Consider the following 24,775-nt stretch of genomic DNA (forward strand, 5'->3'; position numbering starts at 1 on the left):
GTCCTAGATACTATCCGTGAAAGCCAGACTGAAATTTTGAGTATATGAAGTTCATTATACGTGCCCAAATTACGGCTCGTAATTGGGTCTATGATCTGTAATAAGATCAATAGAAATCAGGCCCAAAAACATGTTTCAAGACTTCATTTTACGGGTCCAAATTACAGCCCATAGATGCTTTTACGGCCCATAACTAGGTTCGTAAGAATCAGACAAAAAAATTACTTTCAAAAGTTTATTCTACGAGTTCAGAGTGTTGGTCGTACTTCAATTTATGACCCATAAATGAGGTTCGTAGTTATCAGACTCTAAAAACTCAGTTGTGGTAAAGAAAGATCACAATTTCATAAAAATTCTATCTTTACTTCTACCAATCTTGTTAAATTCTTATAGATAAATATTTTAGGCATGAGAGTTAAGGAATACTCTAATTGAAACCTTACATACATGAGAGATTGAGATTTAAATGAAGAACTTACTTGAAAGACTTGAAACCCAAGCTTTTGCCTTCCTTATGGTAGTTTCTGAGTTTGAGGAATTAAGAGTGTAGGAACTGAGTCTTGAGTGTGAAAATCCCTTTTAGGATATGCGTAAGGTCGTAGCTTAGACTTAGGAATAATGGGAAAAGACAAAAGAAACCCCAATTAAAAAAATACTAAGAACTTTCTACGAGGCCATCTATGGTCTATGGTTTGATCTACGGGCCGTAGATCCCATCCGTGGAAGTTAGACTGAAATTTTGAGTTTCTAAAGTTCATACACCCAAATTACGACCCGTAATTGAGTTTACAACCTGTAATCATATCCATGTAAATCAGGTCCAAAAACGTGTTTCAAGACTTCATTTTACGGGTCCAAATTATGGCTCATAGATGCTTTTACGACTCGTAACTGGGTTAGTAAGAATCAAACAAAAAATGACTTTCAAAAGTTTATTCTACAAGTTCACAATGTGGGTCGTACTTCAATTTATGACTCATAAATGAGGTTCGTAGCTATTAGCCTTGGAAAACTTTGTTGTGGTAAAGAAAGATCATAATTTCATAAAAATCCTATCTTTACTTCTATCAATCTTGTGAAATTCTTAAGAATAAAAATACCTTAGGCATGAGAGTGAAATAATACTCTCATTGAAACCTTACATACATGAGAGATTGAGATTTGAATGAAAAACTTACTTGAAAGACTTGAAACCTTAGCTTTTGCCTTCCTTATGATAGTTTCTAAGTTTGAAGAGTTAAGAGTGTAGGAACTGAGTCTTGAGCATAAAAACACCTTTTAGGATATGCGTAATATCGTGGTTTAGACTTAGGAATAATGGGAAAGGACAAAATAAACCCTAATTAAAAATTTATCAAAAACCTTCCACGAGGCCATCTACGGTCTGTGGTTCGATTTACGGGCCGTAGATTCCATCCGTGGAAGTCAGACTGAAATTTTGAGTTTTTGAAGTTAATACGCCCAAATTACGGCCCGTAATTGGGTTTATGACCCGTAATCATATCCATGTAAATTAGGCCCAAAACATGTTTTAAGACTTCATTTTATGGGCCCAAATTACAGCCCATAGATGCTTTTATGACCCGTAACTAGGTTTGAAAGAATCAGAAAAAAAAAAGACTTTTAGAAGTTTATTCTACGAGTTCACAATGTGGGTCCTACTTCAATTTACGACCCATAAATTAGGTTCGTAGTTGTATGACTGAAAACTCGGTTGTGATAGTCTCTAGTAAAATGGTTATAACTTCTTACTCCGAACTCCAAGTGATGCAAACTTGGTGGAGTTGGAAAGAAGATTTATAGAACTTTAGTTTGATTAGTCATGAGTCATACAATTTATTATATAATGAGATATATGGTCGTTTGAAGTTTACCCTTGCATGAACTCATTCGAAAAACTTAGCCGGTACGAAGGTTTTGAACTCGACTTAGTACTAGAGGTCTCTTATGACCCTAAACTCAACCAAGTTTTACTAAATAAGCTCCAGTTGCTCGCAAACTCAACCTAGGTCATAAAAAGGAGAAAAAGAGACTTAAAACTTGAATAAATTTATTTATACAGAATAAAATTACAAGATACATATATGACTGTCTTCTTCATATCTTATATGATTGTTGAAGGAAAGTTATTGGTAGACTTAGAGAAGGTGGAGATTGTGAAACAAACAACAGATTGGAAGAATGCATTCGTGCTCCATGTTATGGGGGACACTCCTACATACACATGCATAATTATATTATTAGAAATTGAAATGTTGTTATGTTTGAGCTATATATGCATGATGCTGATTTTTATATTGTAAAGGATTAAGTCATTTGCGGCCCCTTAAAATTGTCCGCATAATTCATTTAGACACCTCAACTATACCTAATACCTATTGGGCACCTCTACTAGACAACATTTGAACTGTTTAAGTATTTTTCGTCACTTTTCATAGATTGTGTGGTATGTGTTAATAAGCTCTCCACGTGTATCCGACGTGTATAAAATGACCATAACTGTAAAGTTCAATGGAATGTGGTGAATGGTTTTGAAATTAGCGAGGGGAAATATTCATTTGCTGTTCACTTGGACAAGAAGCACTGTGACCGTAGGTTGTGGATGTTGAGAGGTATTCCTTATCCTCATGTTATTTGTGCTTATTATTACTTGAATCAAGATCCTGATCAACATGTAGAGTACTGGTATAAGAAAATAACATTTCTCAAGGCTTACAACCATTTCATCCAACCTATTCCCAATATGAGAACGTGGCCTGAAACTACATATCCATCAATAGAGCCTCCAAAACTAAGAAAAATGCAGGCAGACCTGGCAAGAAGAGAAGAAAGAGTAAGGATGAGACAAAAAAATATGGTAACCTTTCAAAAAAGAGAGTAAAGATGACATGTTTCATATGCAAGAAAACTGGTCATAACAAAGTTGTGTGTGCAAAAGTAAGTAATAATTCATATTCACATTTGTAAATTGCTTAAAGTTTATACATATTATAGTCATATATTTTATTTGGTGGTATAATTCATATTCATATGCGTAGTTTAATAAATTTAAGAATACGTGTTTTGGTGTGTATACTCGTATGCATGAGTGTTGTGTTCAAAATCAAATCTTTAGGTGCTTAATGACTTGCTAATTGGAGGATACTTCATCAGATACTTTGTTCATTCGTATAAATCAGACCATATTTCGATTCGGTATTCAAGAGTTTGCCATCATATCTTACAAAAATGATACGAATACAACATTGATAGAGTTCACCTATTTAAAAATCAAAATACTTAAAATTCATTCACAAATACAATAATTTGCTCACATACAATAACTCGAGTTAAGAAAACAAAAATTTACGAATACATGTATGACGCCTCAATAAGAAATATGAAGACAACAAGAAAATGGAGTATGATGTACCACAATTTCCGTTAAACTAATTAGAAAATGACCGGATATGTCTTCATATAAGTAATTATTAGTTGTTAATTTAATAATGGGAAGTTGCTCGTTTTATGGACATAATATAAAGACAATGTGTTGTGTTTACAAACAATTCCTTATTTAGTTCATTCTAATTAAAGTTGTATCAATGTATAAATAGAAAAATAAAAAACGTATACAAAAATATAGCTACAAAAAGATATAAATTGTAGTCATTTTTTGTAAATAGCATACTTATAGCTATTGAACTTCAATAACCCTATAAATATAGTCATTTTTGTAAGTTGCTCTAATAAGAATATATTTTGGGCCTAATGCACCCATACGAGAGTTAGCTATGTGAGCCGGCCCATTAGTTAATTTAACCCTACGCCCTAATATTGTCTATATAAACACCATTATAGGTGTTGGAAGACACTCTAGATCTCCCAGTGAACGGCTAGGGTTAGAGAGTTTCTCTGTATATATACCTAGTGGAGGATATTTAGGCTATGAACTAGGGCGACCATTCTCCATGTGAGGATTCCTAGATTGGTAATTGAGTCATGGTTGCCGCAGACGATCCGCTTCTGAAAAGAGAAAATGTGCAAGTCTCCAAACTAATGAATTACTACGCTATGCTTTCTATTTAATGATACTACATAAATTTGGGATGGTAGGGATACTGAAGAATGTAGATAAAGTGTATGTACAACTTGACGGCGATTGTGCATCCTCCAACATGTTGTACATACTTTATCGGTATTTTTCAGTATCTCTATTAAGGTTGTGCACCATACCGGGTTGTATTGGTACCGTTTCGATTACTGTTCCGGTCCAGTAGTATTCAGGACGAAATGGGATACATTGAACCGGTACTCGTAACGAGACGATATCATGATTTGGTATCGATATACCGGTTCTGATCCGGTCCGTGAAATTGGATTAATTTTTTTAATTTTTGTCATTGTTTTATACTTTTATTAGCATTTTTTTTTACTTATTTAATTTTTTAAAATTACAAACTTAATTCATCAACTTCAAATAATATAAACCTAAAAGCTTTAAAATTTTATAAATTTAACAAATTACAAACTTAAGTTATTTAAATTACAAGCTATAATTTATAACTTATAAACTTCAAAAGATTTAAATCTTGAAAACTTATAACATAAACTGAAAAACTTTTAAAAAAATAACTTTATTAAACTTAACTTATAAACTTATAAGTAAAAATTTTAAAATAATATCTTTAAAATAAACTTAAGTAAAATTACAAATAAACATTATAAATTTCAAAACTTAAATACTTTATAAACTATTAAACTTAGAAAAAATAAAAAAATTCATATTTTCGTAATTAAAAAAAAATTACAGTATTATTTTTTTGAAATAGTTATATGTGCCGTCCGGTTTATCCCATCTTGTTCCATTCCGGTTCTATACCGGTATATAGTGGGACGGGACGAAACCGAGTTTCCATCCCGATAATTCCGGTCCGATTCATCCCGGTACCGATCAACAACCCGGTCAAACCATCCCGGTCTGATCCGGTGGTCCCATTTCGATCCGTGCCCAATCTTAATCTCTATCGTCAAGTTTATGTAGTATCATTGATGTAATATTTGATGTAAATGACTACTACAACTAAAACTAAATTATATGATGCATCTGAATTATGTACAACAAACAATCATGTAAATTTTGCTCGATCGAAGTCCCATAGGCCTTTCTAGTCATTATTTTAAGTCATTTAAGTTGAACAACCAGATCCATGTATACGATAAAGAAGCCATAACAAATACCAAGAACATGCCTGAACTACACCACCTTTAACTCTTTGCAACTAAGATGACAAATGACGGATTGGAAACTATTATTAGTGGTTGTCCTCACCTTGAATCACTTCATCTGCGACGATGTCTTAATGTCCATCTAGGAGGCGACATAGGAAAGCGATGTTCTCAATAGATCAAATATCTAAGACACTCTCAGGACCGCACCCAAGATCTTGGGCTTGGTACTGAAATGCACGATTTTGAATATATTTGATGAGGATTAATGATTAAACCATCTGAAATCAAGAGGATACCATATGGTAATCACTAATCCTCATCAAATGATTCAAACTCATGCATTTTAGTATGAAGCCCTAAATCTCCGGTACGATCCTAAGAGTGTCTTAGATATTTGATCTGTTAAGAACATCGCTTCCTAGATGGACATTAAGACATCGTCACAGATCAAGTGATTCAAGGTGAGGACAGCCATTAAGAATAGCTTTCAATCCTTCATTTGTCATCTTATTTCCAAGGAGTTGAAGGTGGTGCAATTCAGGCTTGTTCTCTGCAATTGCTATGGCTTCTTCATCGTATTCATGGATCTGATTATTCAACTTTAAAGAAAAACTTTAAAGAACGACCTATAGTTTCAATGGCTTGTTTGGTGATTGGGATGTAGTAAAGGTGCGGTTCCTCCAGGGGCGGCTCAAGCATATTAGTGGCCTAAAGCAAAAATCAAACGGGGCCTTAAGCTTAAATTGTTAATAACTTTTATAATTTTCAATCGATAATATAACCATTCTTATTTTAAATTATTTTTCATGAGATATAGTACTCCAAATATGTCAAATTTCTTCTAATAATTCTTCATTTTCCATGAAAATTTACTTTTTCTACAAATAGTATTCAATATTTGTTAAAATAATAATAACTTATAACCTATTATTATTAAAAATGAGACCCCTTAAATTTCGAGGCCTAAGGCACATGTCTTTTTTATAACACTGTCGAGCCGTCCTTGGGTTCCTCCAACAATGGAAACTTTTTCCTAATTTATTCGTATATGTTTAAAATATTTTAAATTATTAATCCTTGTAACTTATAATATTTTTTCTTAGTTTCTAGATGTATAAATTATTTTTAAAAAATATTTAAGATGATATATTCAAATACATGATAATAATAAAGTAGTCTACCTCACAAAACTCGTGAGTACTCTTTTGTCCATATCTTGGGTTCGAGTCTGGAGAGTACCATTTACCCTCCAAAAACTCTATATTATCTTATTCATATCAATTGACCCTGGTAGCCATGGCCGGTCTTTCTTATTTTTCTTCTTCATCTCTATCAACTCTTAAAAAATGGTAGCCATGGCCTAAAGTGTATGTGAATTTCTTTCATTGATACACATGTGAATAGTTTATAACATTTTGGGGGTGAAGATATGAATTGATAAAATTTTATTCTCTATCTTAATTTATATGATATAGTTAATAAAAATAAATTATTCTAATTTATTTGTATACTTTTTAAATAGTTTAAATTATTAAATAAAAAGGTTTACCACTCGTAATACTCCTTTGTCTATGTCTCGGGTTCGAATCCCGAGAATAACGAGTTGCAAGGTTTTACCTTCAACTACTCTTATATTATCTTTATTCATATCAATGGATCCAACAGTATTGAAACCAAAATGGCTGCCATGGCCGGTGTTTCTTGTTCTTCTTCGTCATCTCTATCGACTCTTAGAAAATCCTTCACTTCCAATTCGCCTATTTTCCCTTCCTACTATTCTCTGTTACCGCAAATCCCAAAACCCTTATCCCTCAAAACCGTAAACCCAAACTTCAAACCCTTCTTACCACGCCGATTCTCCTCCGCCGTCTCCGCCACCGCCGATTCCGCCGAAGTTAGACAGTCCCTCAAAACTCGCTTGAAAAATGGAGAAACCCTTTACGGCATTTTCCTCCTTGGTTTCTCTCCAACCCTCGCTGAGATCGCCGGGCTCGCCGGGTACGACTTCGCCGTCGTCGATATGGAACATGGTCACGGAGGTATCTCCGATGCACTCCCTTGTCTTCATGCCTTAGCCGCTACTCAAACTCCAGCTATTCTCCGTATCCCTGAATCCTCCGCTACTTGGGCTAAAAAAGCCCTCGATCTCGGCCCGCAGGGCATTATGTTTCCGATGATCGACGGTCCGAAATCAGCCCGAAAGGCTGTGTCTTACTGCCGTTTCCCGCCTAATGGCGTACGTGGATCTGCTCATACTGTTGTTCGAGCTTCGAGCTATGGAATTGATGAAGGGTATTTGAGTAATTACGAGGATGATCTGCTGATCATGTGTCAAGTTGAGTGTGTAGACGGAGTGAAGAAGATTGATGAAATTGCAGCAGTGGAAGGGGTTGATTGTATTCAAATGGGACCATTGGATTTGAGTGCGAGTTTAGGGTACTTATGGGATCCTGGGAATAAGAAAGTGAAGGAGATGATGAATACAGCTGAAAAAGGGGCGTTGAAGAAGAAGCCACTTGACGGTGGGGCGTATTTATCTGGATTTGCAATGCCTCATGATAGTCCTGAGAATTTGAAATCAAGAGGGTACCATATGGTTTCAGGAGCAGTAGATATCGTGTTGTTTAGAAATGCAGCTGTGGAGGATGTGAAGAAGTTTAAGATGAGTTTGGCTAAAGGATTTGAAGATGATGACAATCAAAAAGATCATAAAGATGGTGAAGAGAAGTACTGGAGTGAGTAAAAAATTTAACTTTGTTAGATTAAGTCGTAGTTTTTGAAGTATTATGTTCTGCTTTTGGTTGATTATGAGTCTTGGGATTAACTTAAGTTTCGAATTTGAGCTACTTATGCAATAGAGCCTTTTTTTTTGTTCTGAGCAAAACTTTGGTTGATTGTTTTAGTAGTTGAAATTGGTTGATTTGCTTGCTAGTCTAATACTACTTCTGTGTTGAAGAATTTTGGGTATGTTGATTAGTCTCGGTATGATAGGTTGCATCTTTTTGATAGTAATAGAAATACTCATGTATAGTACTTTAGAATAGCTGTTGTGGAGGATATGAAGTTCAATATGAGTATGGACTTATGGTGCTAATGATCAAAAGGATCCTAAAGACGTGAAGAGAAGTACTGGAGTGAATAAACATTTGAACTTTGTTAGATTTCGTGGTAGAGTTTGGAAGATTTATTTTCTGCTTTTTCTTGATTCTGAAAAAGTATTGGAACTAGCTCAAGTTTAGATCCTCTTTTTCCTGGGCAAGACTTTGGTTTTGGTTGTTTTAGCCGAGCTGAATTTGGTTTAGTTGCTAGCTTGCTTATTTCCACTTCTTTTTCGGAGAAGTTCAAAAATTAAATCGGCTGAATAGACTGGAACCTGTGAACCCATGCATCCTGAACCTGCTTTACCACTAAACCATGTCTGAGGGGATTCAATATTAAACATATACACATAAATCGAAAAATTGATCCTATATAAATAGTGTAAATTTTTTTGTGAAGGGGATTTAGATAAACTCTTGGACTCCATGTAGCTCCGCCCCTGATTGGGAGTAGCTCAAGTTTTTCGAATTTGAGCTACTAATGCAAACAGAGCCTTCTCTTTGTCTCATCAAGACTTTGGTTGATTGCTTCTTCTTTTTTTCCTATTTAGCCGATTTTTTCATGATTGTTTTAGTAGTTGAAATTGGTTTAATTGCTAACTAATAACGTATAAAGGGCTTAATTCAGCTTGATTAGTATCAATTTAATGGTTTATTAAGTGATACTTAGCTAGCTGGTCTAATTTTGCTTCTTTGTTGGAGAAGTTTGGCAATGGCAAAATAGCAGTTATGGAGGATTTGAAGAAGTTTAAAAATGTGTTTGGTTGAGGGATTTGAAGATGACAATGATCACACGTAAACCTAAAATAATTCTGAATCATAGATGATATGGTAACGGTTTACTAGGTCGATACGGATGGTCCTAAAATATTTTAGGCCAAACGTAGTCGGTTGGTTAGTCATATCTTCAAAAATTTGTGGACTAACACTTGAGAATTTTGAACTTCTGTTTCGTGACCCTTAAACGGTAAAAAAGAATGGCGTGAATAATGTAGAAAGTATAGAAATGATTTTCTAGGTCAATACAGATGATTTTATAAAATATTGGGTTAAACATAGTCGGATGATTTACTAGGTATGGTTCTATAAACTTTTGGATCAAATATAGCTGGTCGGTTTTACTCTCAAAAGTTTATGGACTAAGATTCACAAAAAAATGGATAAAATATCTCAAATCTTTGTTTCGTGTCTCTCCTAAATTATACTAAAAAGGTGGTGTTAATCATGTCGAAGCTATCTATATGAATGGTTCTAATAAAATTTGGGCCAAATATAGCTTTGATAATTATGAATTCGCATTTCACATACTCAAAATAAATAAATAAATAAAAGAATATTATGCTAGTCATGACAAAGCTCACACCATGGGATGGACCCTTCTGATTTCAGGACAAACGGAGTGCGATAATTTTTTGAAAATACATGTGTTAGTACACACCAAAAGTTTCTATTTATGAATTCGCATTTCACGATCCCAAAATGCGAAAAAATAAAAGCGACATCAATCATGGTGAACCCAAAGTTGATTATGGTGAAAGGTCTAATAAGCATAAAGCCCAGACCATTCGATTTTCATGACAAACAGAGTTCATCGATATTTTTTTGAAAAATTCATATGCTAAGACACACTAAAAGCTCTGATATTTATGAATTCACGTTTCAGGATCTCAAATTGTAAAATAAAAACGATATCAATCATGGCAAAGTCCGGATCCTTTGAAATGGACCCTTCGAGTTTCAAGACAAACAAAATTTATCAACAATTTTCAAAACATTCATGTATATACTGAAAGATCAAATTATAACCAATTGACATTTCAGAACCTTGAAAAAAACAGACACATACAAACAAAGTAATGTTAAGTCCAGGTCATTTGGGGTCTGACCCTGCATAAGTCCATCGACAATTTTTTTTTTGAAAAAATCATATGCTAAGACACACTGAAAGCTCTAAATATTCATAAACTCATGTTTCAAGATCTCAAATCATATCATATATATAAAGGAGGATCATAGAGGACGTGATGTGGCACCTCTCTATGACCTCCATTTCTATTTATCTATTTTCTCTTCTTTTTTTTTTGACTTTTTATGTTTATTTTTTTATTTATCTTATTTCTAAATGCATTAATCAATTAATGAAGAAACAAAACTGAAAATTTCTAATGGAGCAGTTACTACTGAGGAAACACGTTCTGTTTGAGACATCTATTAGAACTAAAACACATTTAAATCAAATAAATGGGAGATGAAAAGACCATCCTTTCATACACCTTCTCCTCGTTTGACAAATGACAGGTTATTAAAAGGAGTACCAAAATAGGTTTTGGTCTTTTATTTCAACTCATATAGTGTACGTACTAAGATACATGGCAAAGGTATATATCTTCTTTTATTTTCTTACATTGACTAATTCGTTGTATCATAATTGTTTCATGTTGTTTTACTTTACGTTTTTTTTTCAAGATTATCCTTTTTTATACATGGCTAATTTTTTAGAGAATTTCTCTCTGTACTTGAGATCCTTCTCTTTTTTGTCTCTCAGTAGTACTTTTGGACGTATATGCTGCATTTGGTGAGTGTAAATGATGGGTGAGAACTGAGGAGGAGAGGTAATAAAGGAAATACAATTATAAGGAAAATAAAAGGATAGAAAATTGAATAATAAATTTATGCATATGTGTAAACACTCTCACTTTCAATTCAAAGGTTAAGAGTTGAGTCGCAACAGAAAAAGGATGGGTACTACTAGGGAGGAGTAAAAAAATATTAGATCATAATTGGCAATATTTCTTATTTATTCTTTATATTTGTGTGCATATTTCTCATAAACATCATCTCATATAGTAAATCTAGCACTTGTATTTTCTTGCTATCACATATTTATATGTTTAAATAGTTTCGGCATTATAAAGTATCTATAATTAAGTAGTGTCTTCTATTTGATTTATAAAGGAAGTCGAGTCCTTTATGATCCACAAATATGTACCTAAATAGTGTAGAGAAGTTGACTCCTATTCTTGATCCTTAAGCAATTACAAATTGGAGCCATATAAAGAATTTTTTAAAAGACTATTTTTACTATTGCGCTATAAGTGGTAATGCGTTTGACCAAAGCTTGGGAGAGAAGCTTTTTAACAAACTCTTTGGAGCCTTAGGAAGAGAAATAGAAGAAAGATGGAATAAAAGAGAGGGAGTAATGCAAAATCCAAACGCTAACTGGTCTATAGGACATAAAATACAACATGTTATGGAAATATTACAAGAAAAATATACAAATATACAAATACAAAAACAATTAAAACAAAATGAGACAGGTTTTTGTAAAAATATATATACAACACAAAGCTATGATCAACGTGCACCAAAAAGAAAATACAGAAGAACGTATTTTTTATCTTCATTTTTGTCTGTAAAGTAATGGCTGTTGACACCCAATTTTGACCCTCCACAATATAAATTAATCATTTCGAGCTTCTCCAATTTTCAAACGATTTAAAATAATTAGTTTTATAAAATTTCTAAAAATATAATAATAATAATAAAAATAAATAATAATAATAATAATAATAATAATAATAATAACAATATAGTTTGCAAGATTTTTAAATAGTTTTGTCACTTTTCATAAATTTTAGATGATATATATGTTTTACATAATTATGTATATAATTAGTATATTTTATGATTATTCGAAAATCGTCTCAAAAAGGATTATTATATTTTAAATATTAGGGATGGTTATAATTTTGAATTAATGAGTTTTATGAAATTCAAAATACTTTCAAGTTATTTTTAAAGTAATGTTATCACTTTTTAAATAAATATGTATATTTTTGCAATCACGCTATTTTATAAATATTTGAAAATCATCACAAAAGATTTTACACTTTAGTTAAATATTTTATTAATTTACTTTAAGTTATAGCTATAATTTCGAGTTAATTAGTTTTGTAATTGAATTAATTAGTTTATAGTTAAGTTTTTTTATTTTTTTCGTTTAAGATTAAGAAGCTCATTAATTAATTTATATTAACTCATCTTGTTTAAATTTTAATCAAATTCACCAATTAAATTCAATTTGGCTAAATTTTGAACTTCATTCTTTTGCCAACATCTTCAACCCATCAAAAGACCAAGTTTGGGCCTTACTTCATAATTCCCAGCCCAACAACAATACACTCATCAGCCCACCTTATTCCCAACCTTATCAGCAGCCCATTCCCACAATAACAGCCCACAAAACATACAATACAAACAATACAACATCAACACCAAATGACCCCACCCCCTGCACTGTACGTTTTCTTCTCCTTTTTTGATTGCAAAACCCAGAAACCAAATCCCATCAGCAGACCCCGAACCAGACGACCCCACTGCCCGTACTTGCCTTCGTCTTCTTCACGCTCAACCCGGAAATTGCGTCTCCTACCTTGCAAGAACCCATACCCTGCAAACCCATCACCTTCACGTCCCCTTTCCCCCGTTTTAAGGGATTTTTTCAAAGCTTTCTACTGTTGTCTTGAAAAGGGGCAAAATGAATTCGAATTTTAAAATTTGAAGTTTCACGCGATTTCCACAAAATTTCCATCTATATATTCATCTGTTTTAACCACTGTTGAGGACAGGGTTGGGGGGAGTTCTTTGGCAATAGTAATTTTACATTTGAAATTTTATATTTTAGCTTGTCTTTGTTCTAAATTCCGAAAAGGTAGTCGCTTTAATTTTGCCTAAAGTTCTTGGCTTGCTGTTCGTATCGAGATCTCGTGGCGGAAGAATCGCTACCCTCCTTTGCTCATCGTCTCCGTTTGCTGCCCCGAATAGGTAAAATTCGATGTCCTTTATGATGCTCTTTTCCTCTTTTATTTCCAAGATAATATTCTGGCGTGTTGAAGTTTTTTCCTTGATCCGTGATTATATAGCAATCGTTGGTGTTTATTTTTTTTTTTATTTTCTTAAATGCTCCATACGGTCTGGTTTAAATGGTTTTGGAGTTGAGTCACGATGATAGTATGAATTTGTCGTTCTGACATTTGAACTTAGCTAAATGCTACTTCTTGCTGATAACAGGGTGTGGCATTATAGATATGGATCAAAATTTAAGATTTTTGTTCATTTTATTCCCTTCTTTTGCCTTATGTTAAGTCTTGTTCATATTGAGATATCGAGTTATGTGTGTGCTTGTCGTTTCTTGTCTCAAAGACCTTGACGACCTTAATCGTATGTTTCTCCACTGCCTGCTCGTGTTTCCTGATTAAGACTTATTTGTCGTTATTTATTTATTTATGGTCAAGAACATGGAAGAGTGTGATGGATGTTCTCTTGTCTTGTTCAAGTTTGAGGTTGCTATCTAGTCTCTTAAAGCTAGTCTTACGTCCTTGTTTGGGTCTTTTGTTTGGATTACATGTTAAGCTATAAGAATTTGAGTCATTCTAGTTTCGAATCCGCTTGGAGAGAGCCAGACTCGTTTATGCCGCTAACCTTGGTCTTACAATCTGATATCTTGGAAAGTTTTAATTTGTGTTGACTCTTTTAACATTGCCTTTTAGTTCAGCTCTAAGTTGTTTGCCTCTGTGATTTTTATGTTTAGCCCAATTTGAATAATATTCTCTATCCTTTAGTTGTATGATAAACTTACTGTTTGGATTCATATCCTTGAGAAAATGGCATACATGTTCATTTCTTCCCCTACTCTTTTGTTGAAGTTGTTAGTGTTAGTGTGTCTTCCTTATCCATGTGTAAGAGTCATGCAAATTTTATTGTTAGTGGTTCTTTATTTTTGATATTTAATCGTTTCTTGCTTCTATGTGGTATTTTAGTTTTTGTTGTTAATATTTATGACTAGATTATGGGTAATAAGCCATCTTTCTAAAATCAAATACTCATTGGTGTCCTCTTCCGTAACTCATAAATCTCTTCCTATTTGTTTTATTAAATCTGTGTGTTGTTGTGATCATATTTATGTTGGCTCTTCTTGTCTTATGTATGTCAATTAAAATCTGCAATAGCTTATCTACTAACTAAATTGTTTAAATGTTAGTTTGTAGTCATATATTATTATATGCTGCTCCTTACTGTATGTTCCTTCTCTTTATTTGCATGAATCTGCCCCTGAGTCCACTGGACTCCTCCATTTCCCCTGTACCTTGCATTTTCGAGCCAAGAAGGCTCAAATCTTGTTCTTGTCGAGTCAGCCAGCAGTGAAAAATCAAAGAACAGATCAAAATGGAGCTGCTACAAGTTTCGGAAAGCAGGAAAATGGGCTGTATACACTAGATATACTTTACATGTCCTTGTGTTAAGAAACTCTTGTTAAGATATGTCTGAAAACATTTAGTAAAATGCTTTCTGGTATAGTTTACTCTTTGAAACGTTGCTAGAATATTCTCATGCGACTTGGCTAATGTTGCTTCCATTTTCTTTGTATGTGCATCAACCTGAGTCCTTTTGGACTCCCTTTTTTTTGCATTTTTCCGAGTTGAGATTCTTCGAGTCAGCACCATCTTGATCGAGTGAAATGGAGGCAATATACATGCTGGAAATTGATGACCAAGCCTCCAAAAGCTCCAAAAAAGAGCTGTATACATGTTGTATACACTGCTATACATAAATTATATACATGAAAATACAGGGCTTAGAGGAAATACATGTGTTTCGAAGCAAGAAATACATGAAAAGGGCTGATATACACGCTGATATACACTGATATACATCAGCTGTATACCAAAAACGGGTTTAGGATTAAACCCCAAAATTTCCGCGAATTTGGCCCAAAAAGAGGCCCAAATTCAATTTCTCCCTTACTCTTTAATTATTTAATTGCGATTATTTATTGTTGTTTAATTCTGACTTTATAATTCTTAATTAACTTAATTAGATTCCCCAAAAGACGAGTTATTTTTGTTGTGTTGGTTTACTTTTAATATTTTTTGTGTTCATTTATTTTACTAATAAGATCTTATATCATTAATTGAATTAAAACTCTTTGTTCTTAAAAAGAAGCGTTATTTAATTCATTTATTTTTCACTTAACACACTTTTAGTTCGTTTAAAATTGTTTCAAATTAAGGTTTCTCCCAAATAAACTTTAAAATGCCTTTTCAATTAATTAAAATAAAATACTTACTTAAGTCATTTTCTCAAAAAGGGTTGTTCAATTAATTCAAAATGATATTCATGATTTAATTTATTCAATTGGTTTAAATTATTACTTCAAAATGAATTAAATAAATTTTAATTAATCTAGTTTTATTAATATTCCAATCACTTGTGTTTCGAGTCAAATGTATCATTTTGGATCCCTTCCTCTAAAGAATAAAAATCATATGCGTCACTTATTTAATTATTTTCTTAATCAAATATATTATAAGTTATTAATTTTTATGTTAAATCATTTTTTATTTTTATTTTTTCTAAAAAATAGTCAAATATATTTTAGTCAAGTCGCAGGTCAACCGCATGTTAGCGGACACTTTGAATGCTTAAACCCTTCTCAAAGTGTAAATTGTAACCCCGAACCTTCTTTGTATATTTTCAAATTGATTTTTTCTGTTTAAATCTTTTGAAAATTATAAGTTTTCTTAATTTCTTTAAAAAATTAAGTGGCGACTCTTCTAAGTATTTTTCAAAAATTGTTTTATACTTAGAACATTTCAAAAAAGGTGATTTTTCTAGAAATAGTTAAATTACGGCACAACAATGGCTCAATGAATTTAACACTGAAATGAAATAACTATTGTCTCTTGGACTTTTGTTGTATGCTATCCATAGGTTGTCTATCAGGCATCTTTGAAGTTTATTTATCTTTGTTTCTGGTTTTACCCTGAAACTTAGATTAGATGGGGGGTAGAAAATTAGTCTATCTTGAGAGAAACTGGCCCTTCATCTTTCTTGGGAACTTCTATTCTTGTTTGGAAAATGTTCATGTTTTGTCGTCTTCATTCGTTGATTCTATTGACGCAGTTCCCCCCATAATATGTATTGTTATGTACTGTTATTATGACTGTATAATATGATGTTTATTACTATGTTGTTCATATATTGTTTAAATTATTCTTAGTAAATGGTTTGTTCCTAACCTTCTTAGTAACCCCAATGGATTAACTTGTAAAGTCCTAGGGAAGTTGAAAGTCCGTTATGGACAGGGAACCGAAAGGACTGTGTATCCCAGGGTGTGGTTAAAGAAGCAGGTGCTAAGAACATAGGTTAAGGAAAAGAGATGAACAGAATAAAATAAAGAGAAATGAATAACATTAAAATAAAAAAAAATAAAAAAGTGTATTTAAACTATTTGTAGATAATGGAATAATTATTAGTAAGAAAAAGATGGAATTATGCAAAAGCCTCATAAAATTCTTAGGAGTAGAAATTGGAAACGAAAGAATAAAATTACAACCACATATAGCCAAAAAAGTTTTAGTTATGCCAGATAAATTAGACAACACTAAAGAATTACAAAATGGAATATTAAATTATGCGAGGAATTTCATAAAAGACTTAGGAAAGGTGACAGGATCACTATACTCAAAAACAGGAACACATGGACAAAAGACTTTTAATATTGAAGATATAAAATTAGTTCAAAAGTTAAAACATTCTTCTAAACGATCAATTCGTTCTTCTAAAGATTTTAATGTCTGTTCTTTTGTACTTACAATTGTTTCTATTATTTTAATATTAAAATTTTTATCAATGCATCTAATGCAACCTTCTATATAACAATTCATGTATTTGGCTCTTCTGTCTTTACTTGGGTATCCTGTGCAGTTAAAGCATCGTTGACTGTCTAATCCTTTTCTTTTACAGAATTGATGATCACATTGTATATTAACAAAAGTATAATCCTTTATATTTAGATCTAGCTTTTCTAATCCTATTTCATTTATTAAAGTTTCTTCTTCTGAATCAGATGAGTCTTGTTTTCTTCCTTCTATGGCATCTATGCTTATTACCGAATATATGCTTTCATTATCTGACATATCATCTACAGTTATCAAGGTTTCTTGGAAGTCTTCTATGACCTGAGCATTTCGTGTTCTACTGTTATTTCTACATGGACAAGTGTTTGCTAGATGTTCTTCACTTCCGCATGTAAAACAAGATAGTCTATTTTTGTAAATTATGTTATTATTATGTTTTCTTATGTGTTTATCTTTATTTAGGTAAGGCTTTCTTGCAGTAGATTTTCTTAAATAATACTTTTTCCTTGGTTTGTATTCTTGGTTATTTTGATACGTTCTTCTGTATTTTCTTTTTGGTGTACTTTGATCATAGCTTTGTGTTGTATAAATATTTTTACAAAAACCTGTCTCATTTTGTTTTAATTGTTTTTGTATTTGTATATTTGTACATTTTTCTTGTAATATTTCCATAGCATGTTGTATTTTGTCCTATAGACCAGTTAGCATTTAGATTTTGCATTACTCCCTCTCTTTTATTCCATCTTTATTCTATTTCTCTTTCTAAGGCTCCAGGGAGTTTGTTTAAAAGCTTCTTTCTCAAGCTTTGGTCAAACGCATTACCGCTTATAACGCAATAGTAAAAATAGTCTTTTAAAAAGTTCTTTATATGGCTCCAATTTGTTATACTAAGTTGTTCTAATTTTATTAGTGCATTCTTTTGTAACACTACTAATCCTCTATTTGGGTCTTCCCCTGCTATTAGGTTGTGTATTTTATTAGTAAAATTATACGGGTTTTGTCCCATATTTACTAGTTCTTGGAATTCTTGAGGGCAAGCTACTTTATATGCTTCCCATACTCCTTTGATTAATTTTCCTAGAACTCTATGCATCTATACATAGTTTCTGCATCTGTTTCAATATAATGGTGTATATAGTCTGCTATTACTATTCCTTTCCATACATCTATTACTGAGTTCCATAATTGAGGATCATGAGCCGCTATATTTAGTATTTTTCCTCTATCTCCTCCGTCTTGGAGTTTGATAGGGGCTTCTATTGGCATTCTTATTCCTATAGGTCTAACCATTTCTGGTTTTGTGGCCGGGTCTTATCTAAATACATGGTGTCGTCTATAGTATATTCTACTGGTGGTATTGGGGTTGTCTTTTGGAAGGGACTTGAACTTGAAGAAGCGATTTCCATAAATTCTTTTAAACTGCGTGTTGTCTCGTCATCGCTTTCTTCTTGGATATCTTCTTCCTGTCTATACCCATAATTATCTGTTCTAAATTTGCATTCTTTAAAGTATTGTTCTACTATAGAGAATTTGATTCCTCCTACTATCCTGTCTATACCCATAATTATCTGTTCTAAATTTGCATTCTTTAAAGTATTGTTCTACTATAGAGAATTCGATTCCTCCTAGTTTACACCCTTTACATTTAAAGAATGTTATTTTATTTAATTGGTGTAATTCTTTTTCCCTTGCTATTGCTATGTCTACTTCATAGTCGTCTTCTTTTATGCTTTGAATATTCATTCCTTCCATATTAATGGTTGTCTCATTATCATCTAAATCTTCATCTATTTCTTTTTGGTCGGTATATTTATAGTCTGTAAATCTGATTGAGGTTTTGTCCTTTATTATTGGTATATGTAAGGTGGTCATTTGGTCTTAAAACTTCTTTTTTACAGAATTTTTCTAAATTCCATTCCCTACCTGCATATTCTTCTGAGTCTATTTTTAAAGGTTTCATTAATTTTATCCCTTTGTTTCCCATCAATCCTACTGTATCGTCTATTTTAATTTTAAACTTGGAACTATTGTTAGAGGCTAATTTACCTATGAAACCGACGCATATTAATAAATTATTTCCACAGTTCATTTCTTCGTAACCTTTAGTTTGAATTCCTATTTTTATGTATTTTCCAAATTCATTTGAATTTATCATGAAGTCTGGGCTACAGTAAAAGATTCCTCCATTGTTAGTCATGTCTACTTCTGTTAATCCTATTATGGATCTTTTTTATTCTGACCATCTATCATCGTATAATGTAATTAGTACTTTAGTGCCTAGGTTTTTTCTAGTTAAACCTTTAAGTCCAATTACTACCAATCCCATATGCATGAGATTCATTCGTCTTTTTGTATTTCTTTCATAGATTCTGTACTAATTAAACTTATATTTTCACTATCGTTTTCTGATACACATAACTGTTCTTCTCTATAATGTTTGTATAAGTGTGTTGTTGAAGAAAATATTCATGCATTATACAGTACTTATGGATTTAGTAGTCTTAATCTATTTTGTTGAAAAATTTCTATATCTTTATCTACGTCTATTATTTCATCTAATTGTTGACTGCTACTAGGTCTGGGCGAATTCATTATTCTTGCTAACATATTGTTTCCTAGTCTATCTTGAGAGAAACTGGCTCTTTGTCTTTCTTGGGAACTTCTATTCTTGTTTGAAAAAATGTCCATGTTTTGTCCTTTTTTGTTAATTTTGGCCCATCCTTTTGGGGGGTTATTTCTATATTTTTTAGTTGTTTGTTGACTTCCATTGGGCATAAATTCGAAAACAAGAACTCTTTCTCGGCCTTTAAATAAAATCTCAATGTGGCAACTATATATGTTAACATGGAAAGTTTTGCTTCGTCGATAAATTCTTTTTTATTTGCTTACTTACTTGAATTTATAACCCTTTACGCAATAAGACGACCATTAAGGTTACCTTTATAGACTCCTTCATAACCTCGCTTTGTTTGAGTTTCGATTCTAAAGTGAGTTAGTCATTTTTTTAATAACAACAATAAAAATGCTTATATGCTTATTAAGAATAATCTTTGAAAATAACAGAGTAAATTTGTAGGTGCAATTATTGATACAATATTTTGATTATTTTAGGAAAGAAGTAATAGTTATTGATTTTTAGAGGAATTGAATAATGAAACAAGGGTAAAGAAATGCAAATAAGAGTAGAAATAAAGGATAATCAAAAAATAATATTAAGATAAATACAAAGAAGAATGAGATTACACGAGAAAAGATTATTTAAGTGAAAAATAATATGGGAAAAAGAATACACACAAAGAAGGGTATAATCAGGAAACATATCAAAAAGGAAAATAGAAGATTTCAAAATACCATTAATGCAACAATAATTATTATTTTCATGGTAATGAGAATATGATCAAGCAAAAAAAAATTTTTTAAAAAATCAAATTCCTAAATTTGTAAAATTACATTTATAACTTGAAATCTTAAGAAAATAATCACGATGAAAGGGTTAAAATTGTACGCCTTTATTACATTAATGTGTAGAATTAAGAAAGAAAGACATCTTGAAATGTGGAAATTTTCTGATGCCTTTCTCATTCCAATTTAATAGATTTATACAAGATTATTTGGCTACAAGACAAATACATAAAATAATATTATTGTATGGTTGTCTATCCTAGTAATAGATAAGGTTCAAATTGCATAACAAACTATGTACTGTGATATATACAAAAATTAGAAACTTATAGAATGGAAATTGGTATAAGTTGAGTTTGGGCTGAATAGAATATTTGGGCCAAACTTGCTGCACTTCAAGTTCCTCTCAATACTCAACTGAGTCTTATTAGGCCCAAACCTCAATCTTTACCAAAAAAAACACAAAATCCTCCCTTTATTCATTCTCGTGAACATATATGTCATGTTCCTCTGTCCTTTGACCAAAAATTACAGATGGTAAGGATTCATTCTCAACACCCCACTTCAAGTTGGAGGGGAGTGAAGAAACCCCCAACTTGGAAAGAATCGAATTGTGAAGAGGGCCGGACAATGAATTGGTAAATATATCTGCTAATTGAGAAGAGGAGGGGACAAAATTGAGAGAAATCAGTCTATTCAGAAATTGTTGTCGGACGAAGTGACAATCCAAATCGACATGCTTCGTGTTGACACCCAATTTTGGCCCTCCACAATTTAGTTAATTTTCAAGCTTCTCAAATTTCAAACAATTTGAAATAATTATTTTCGTAAATCAAAATACTTTTAAAAAAAAATATATTTTTCAAGGCACTTTTGCCATTTTTCATATAGATTATATAATACTTAAAATATAGAGATTTATATAATTTTCAATTTGAATAAACATTTAGAAGGTCGCTTTTACTAAAAATAGGTTTCTAATTAAATATGCATTTTATTTCCTTAAAAATGATTAACTCACATATTGGTTTTTTGTGTCAAAATAATTGTTTTATGTTGCAAGAGTTGAGAAGCTTAATCTTTAATTAAATACGTAATTTACTTTTGCTTTTCAATTTATTTAAGATATGGTAAGAGGACCAGTTCCTTAACCCACTTATTTTTCCTCAGCTTTTTAATCCAATTTTTTGGCCCCAAAAAGCTTTAAACCAGCCCACACCCTTTATTCCACTATTTTCCTAATCCCCTTTACCTCACGCGCACACACACTCTTTTTGTTTCCTAGAAAGAACACACAGAACTCCCCTACGCGCCCCCTATCCCACCTCTTTCTTCTTATTCTTCCTCAGCGAAAGCAACCAAACGAACCCAACTTTAAATCCTCAGATTCACCGCCTCAATTTTCCTCTTTTCTCCTTCAATTCGTACTCTCCGCGTGCATAGCACTAGCTCGAAGACGCCTCAAGCTTCCAACATTGCTTTCCTCAACGGTAATACCCTTCTAATTTTCGATTTTCCTTTTTCAATTCCGTTCAGAATGGTACGAATTCGTACACTAACTAGTTGGCAATCCTTATCTGTTAAGGGATTTTGAAAATTCTCAAAATCCCACATCGAAAATCTTTCCAAATTTCGTGAGATTTTAGTAACTATAAATACCCTCTCCCTATAACTGTTCAAGGGGGGGCATTTTGAGACCTGAGAGTACCCCTAAAAAAGTTTGGGAATTCTCAACTCAATAGTTTAAAAATCTTGTGGTTGTTCGAGTTGAGGAGGTGGGAATCGTCTCTGTCAAACTCGTTGTTCGGTTCGCTGCCCAGAACCAGGTAATATTCTTGCGCTTTCTTTAGTCTTTTCTTTCTGTTGCATTGTGGAATTGTTGTTTGTTTTAGTATTGTTAATTATCTTTTAGATCCAATCTATTTAGTGTGATGTTTATGACAGTAAAAGTTTGCATGATCTTGTTAACTTAGTTAAGTCAATTTTGAATGAATGTATTAAGTTTGTTGCTCTGTTGATGGCTGTTAATTTAGAGATGTGAATGTGATTCTTTACTTAGTCGCATTCATATATCTATATATGTGCTTTAGTTATTATTATTCTTATTCGACTTTGTAATCCATGTTAATATAGTTGTCGATTTCTCTTCGTTGCCTTCTTAAAGATATAAGTTGTATATTCTTCCACTTCGAGTTTGTTTGGACTAAAATGTTACGTCAAGCTTCGCTGCTCCTAAGATGTGTTTTCGGCTAAATTCTTGTATAGTTTGAAACAAACAAATTACTGTTACTCCGACTAGCTTTTCGTTATTATCGTAGCATGTTTGTTCGAATCTCAGTTTTGGTGCAGTTGACTGTCGTTCATGTGATTAAAAGTTATTCTAGCTTAATTTGAAGCTCTTTTCCTTTCTTTCTCTCAAGTATGGACCTGTTTGTTACTTCCAAACAAAATAGATATAGCTGGGTCATATAGTCATTTGATTTAAGTGTATAATTTTCTAAGGTATGTTCTATTATGTGTGAAATTTGATTATTACCATTGAATTCTTGGTTCCTTTTTCCTGCATCTAGTCGCCCGTTTATGAAGTTGGAATATGAGTTCTCGATTACCTGTATGCTTTCGTTCATAACCTGTCGTAATAGCTACCTGTAGTTTTCTTAAGAACTAGGAATGATTTACATTTGTTCTTATGTCTGAGAATTCATATTACTTTTTCCTTCCAACAGTTTTATTGTTTCCAGGAGCGTATTTACCTGGCCAAAGGTCTCTTGTGTGCACTAAATTTTTGACTTAATCTTTTGTTTCTCTGTTTGCTGCTGTGATTTTTTAAAAAAATTTACAGCTAATTGTTAAATGGTCCCATTCCGTGTCTACTTGCTGATTTTTTATTATTTTTTATTTTTTCCTTAAATCCGTGACTAAAAGTTATGTTTATGTCTTTTCTTAGTTTGAACGTGGAAAAAATATGTTATGATTGGAAATTAATTGCCCTCTCTGTTAGCTTTCTCTTGTATTGGTCAGGGTTTGGCATATTTCTTATCTTTAAATTAATTTGATTATTTTGCTCAAGCTATACATATAGTGTCATTGTTTTATTTTGTTTTTGTGTCATCTTGTATCAGATTCTGTCCATTGCTAATAAATGTTGCATGATTTCCTTCCGTCAAATTGTTAAATTTCAATTTCTATGTTTGTCTTTTATTTTATTTATTTCTATGTTGGTTTAATTATTATGAGCTCTTGAAGTACTTTCCTTTAGTATTTTCGTATGTTAGATTAGAATGTTAATCTCCCTTTTTCTTTCTTTTCTTGCGCATGAACTCTCTCCGAATGAGACCAATGGACTCCTCTCTTTTGCATTTTTCCCTCTTGAGTCAACCTCCGTCGGAGTTGTGAAAGGGAAGCTAATATTAATGGGTTAATACTCAAATCAGTGGCAGCAGCAATTTGCAGCAGTAGCAGCAGCCCCCAAAGGGCTAAAAAATTGAAGTTTTGGACTTAAAGTCCCGTATAATAAAAATCAGCAGCAGCGATAGTATTCCAAAGGGCTGGAGATCTGAAAAATTGGACTTGAAAAGTCTCAATTTGAGTGCAGTTGTGGCGGCAGAACCAGAAAGGGGCCAAAGTGCCCTTTTTATCCAGTTCTTTATTTTATTTAGTTATCTACTCTATTTGTGAATATATGTTGATGATCGCTAACTTCTAACATTTATTTTATCTAACTTAGATGAATCCTTGAAAGTTTTTAAGTAACTCTTCTATTTCGTTAGTTATTTTTTTTAAGTATTTAAATTTTCAAAACTCTTTCAAGTTGGGCAACTTAAGCTCTTAGATTAACTTGAGAATTATCCATATTCTTTCATAGTTAATAATTAGCTTTGAATCTATGTTTATGAGTTTGAATTAACTATTTAGTTCAAATTTTGACTAGGATAGAGTTGTTAAGTTTTTCTTAAACTAAATTAGTTCTCTTTTAAAATAACTTAAGACTTTGTATGAATAACTTAAGGATTTTCTATATCCTTTCATAGTTGTTAAATAAGGTCCCTTGATCCATGTTGGTGAGTTAGAATTAATCGTATGATTCAAAACTTGACTATGGATAAAGTTTCAAGTTAGATTTATTTTTGAGAGTCTACAAGTTTCAAAAGATTTTTATTTAAGTTTCAAACAAGATTTTTATAAGTAACCTTTTTTTTTAAAAATAAAATTAGCCAAACTTTTCAATCCGTCGGTCAACCGTGTGTTAGCGGATTCTCTAAGATGCCTAAACCCTTCCTTAGAGAATTATTTGAACCCTTACCCGACTCTGGTTTTATTTAAAATGTTTTATTTCAAAAATCTCTTTTTAAATGTTTTCTTAAT

The 24,775-nt window shown here is 32.3% G+C and overlaps 1 protein-coding gene and 1 long non-coding RNA gene across 2 annotated transcripts; both read left to right on the forward strand.

The window, feature by feature from the left end:
• Positions 1–6,844: 6,844 nt before the first annotated feature.
• LOC102578228 (2-keto-3-deoxy-L-rhamnonate aldolase-like) lies at positions 6,845–8,150 on the forward strand. The gene has a single exon (XM_006352166.2). It carries the CDS (start codon positions 6,890–6,892, stop codon positions 7,952–7,954), a length of 1,065 nt encoding a protein of 354 aa, XP_006352228.1. The 5' UTR covers positions 6,845–6,889; the 3' UTR covers positions 7,955–8,150.
• Positions 8,151–21,443: 13,293 nt separating this feature from the next.
• On the forward strand, positions 21,444–24,179 carry LOC107061514 (uncharacterized). The gene is made up of 2 exons (XR_001474028.1): positions 21,444–21,900; positions 21,996–24,179. It is a non-coding gene; the product is annotated as an uncharacterized lncRNA (long non-coding RNA).
• Positions 24,180–24,775: the final 596 nt, after the last annotated feature.

Source organism: Solanum tuberosum, unplaced genomic scaffold, assembly GCF_000226075.1.
Source record: "Solanum tuberosum cultivar DM 1-3 516 R44 unplaced genomic scaffold, SolTub_3.0 scf00147, whole genome shotgun sequence".
Lineage (NCBI taxonomy): Eukaryota > Viridiplantae > Streptophyta > Magnoliopsida > Solanales > Solanaceae > Solanum > Solanum tuberosum.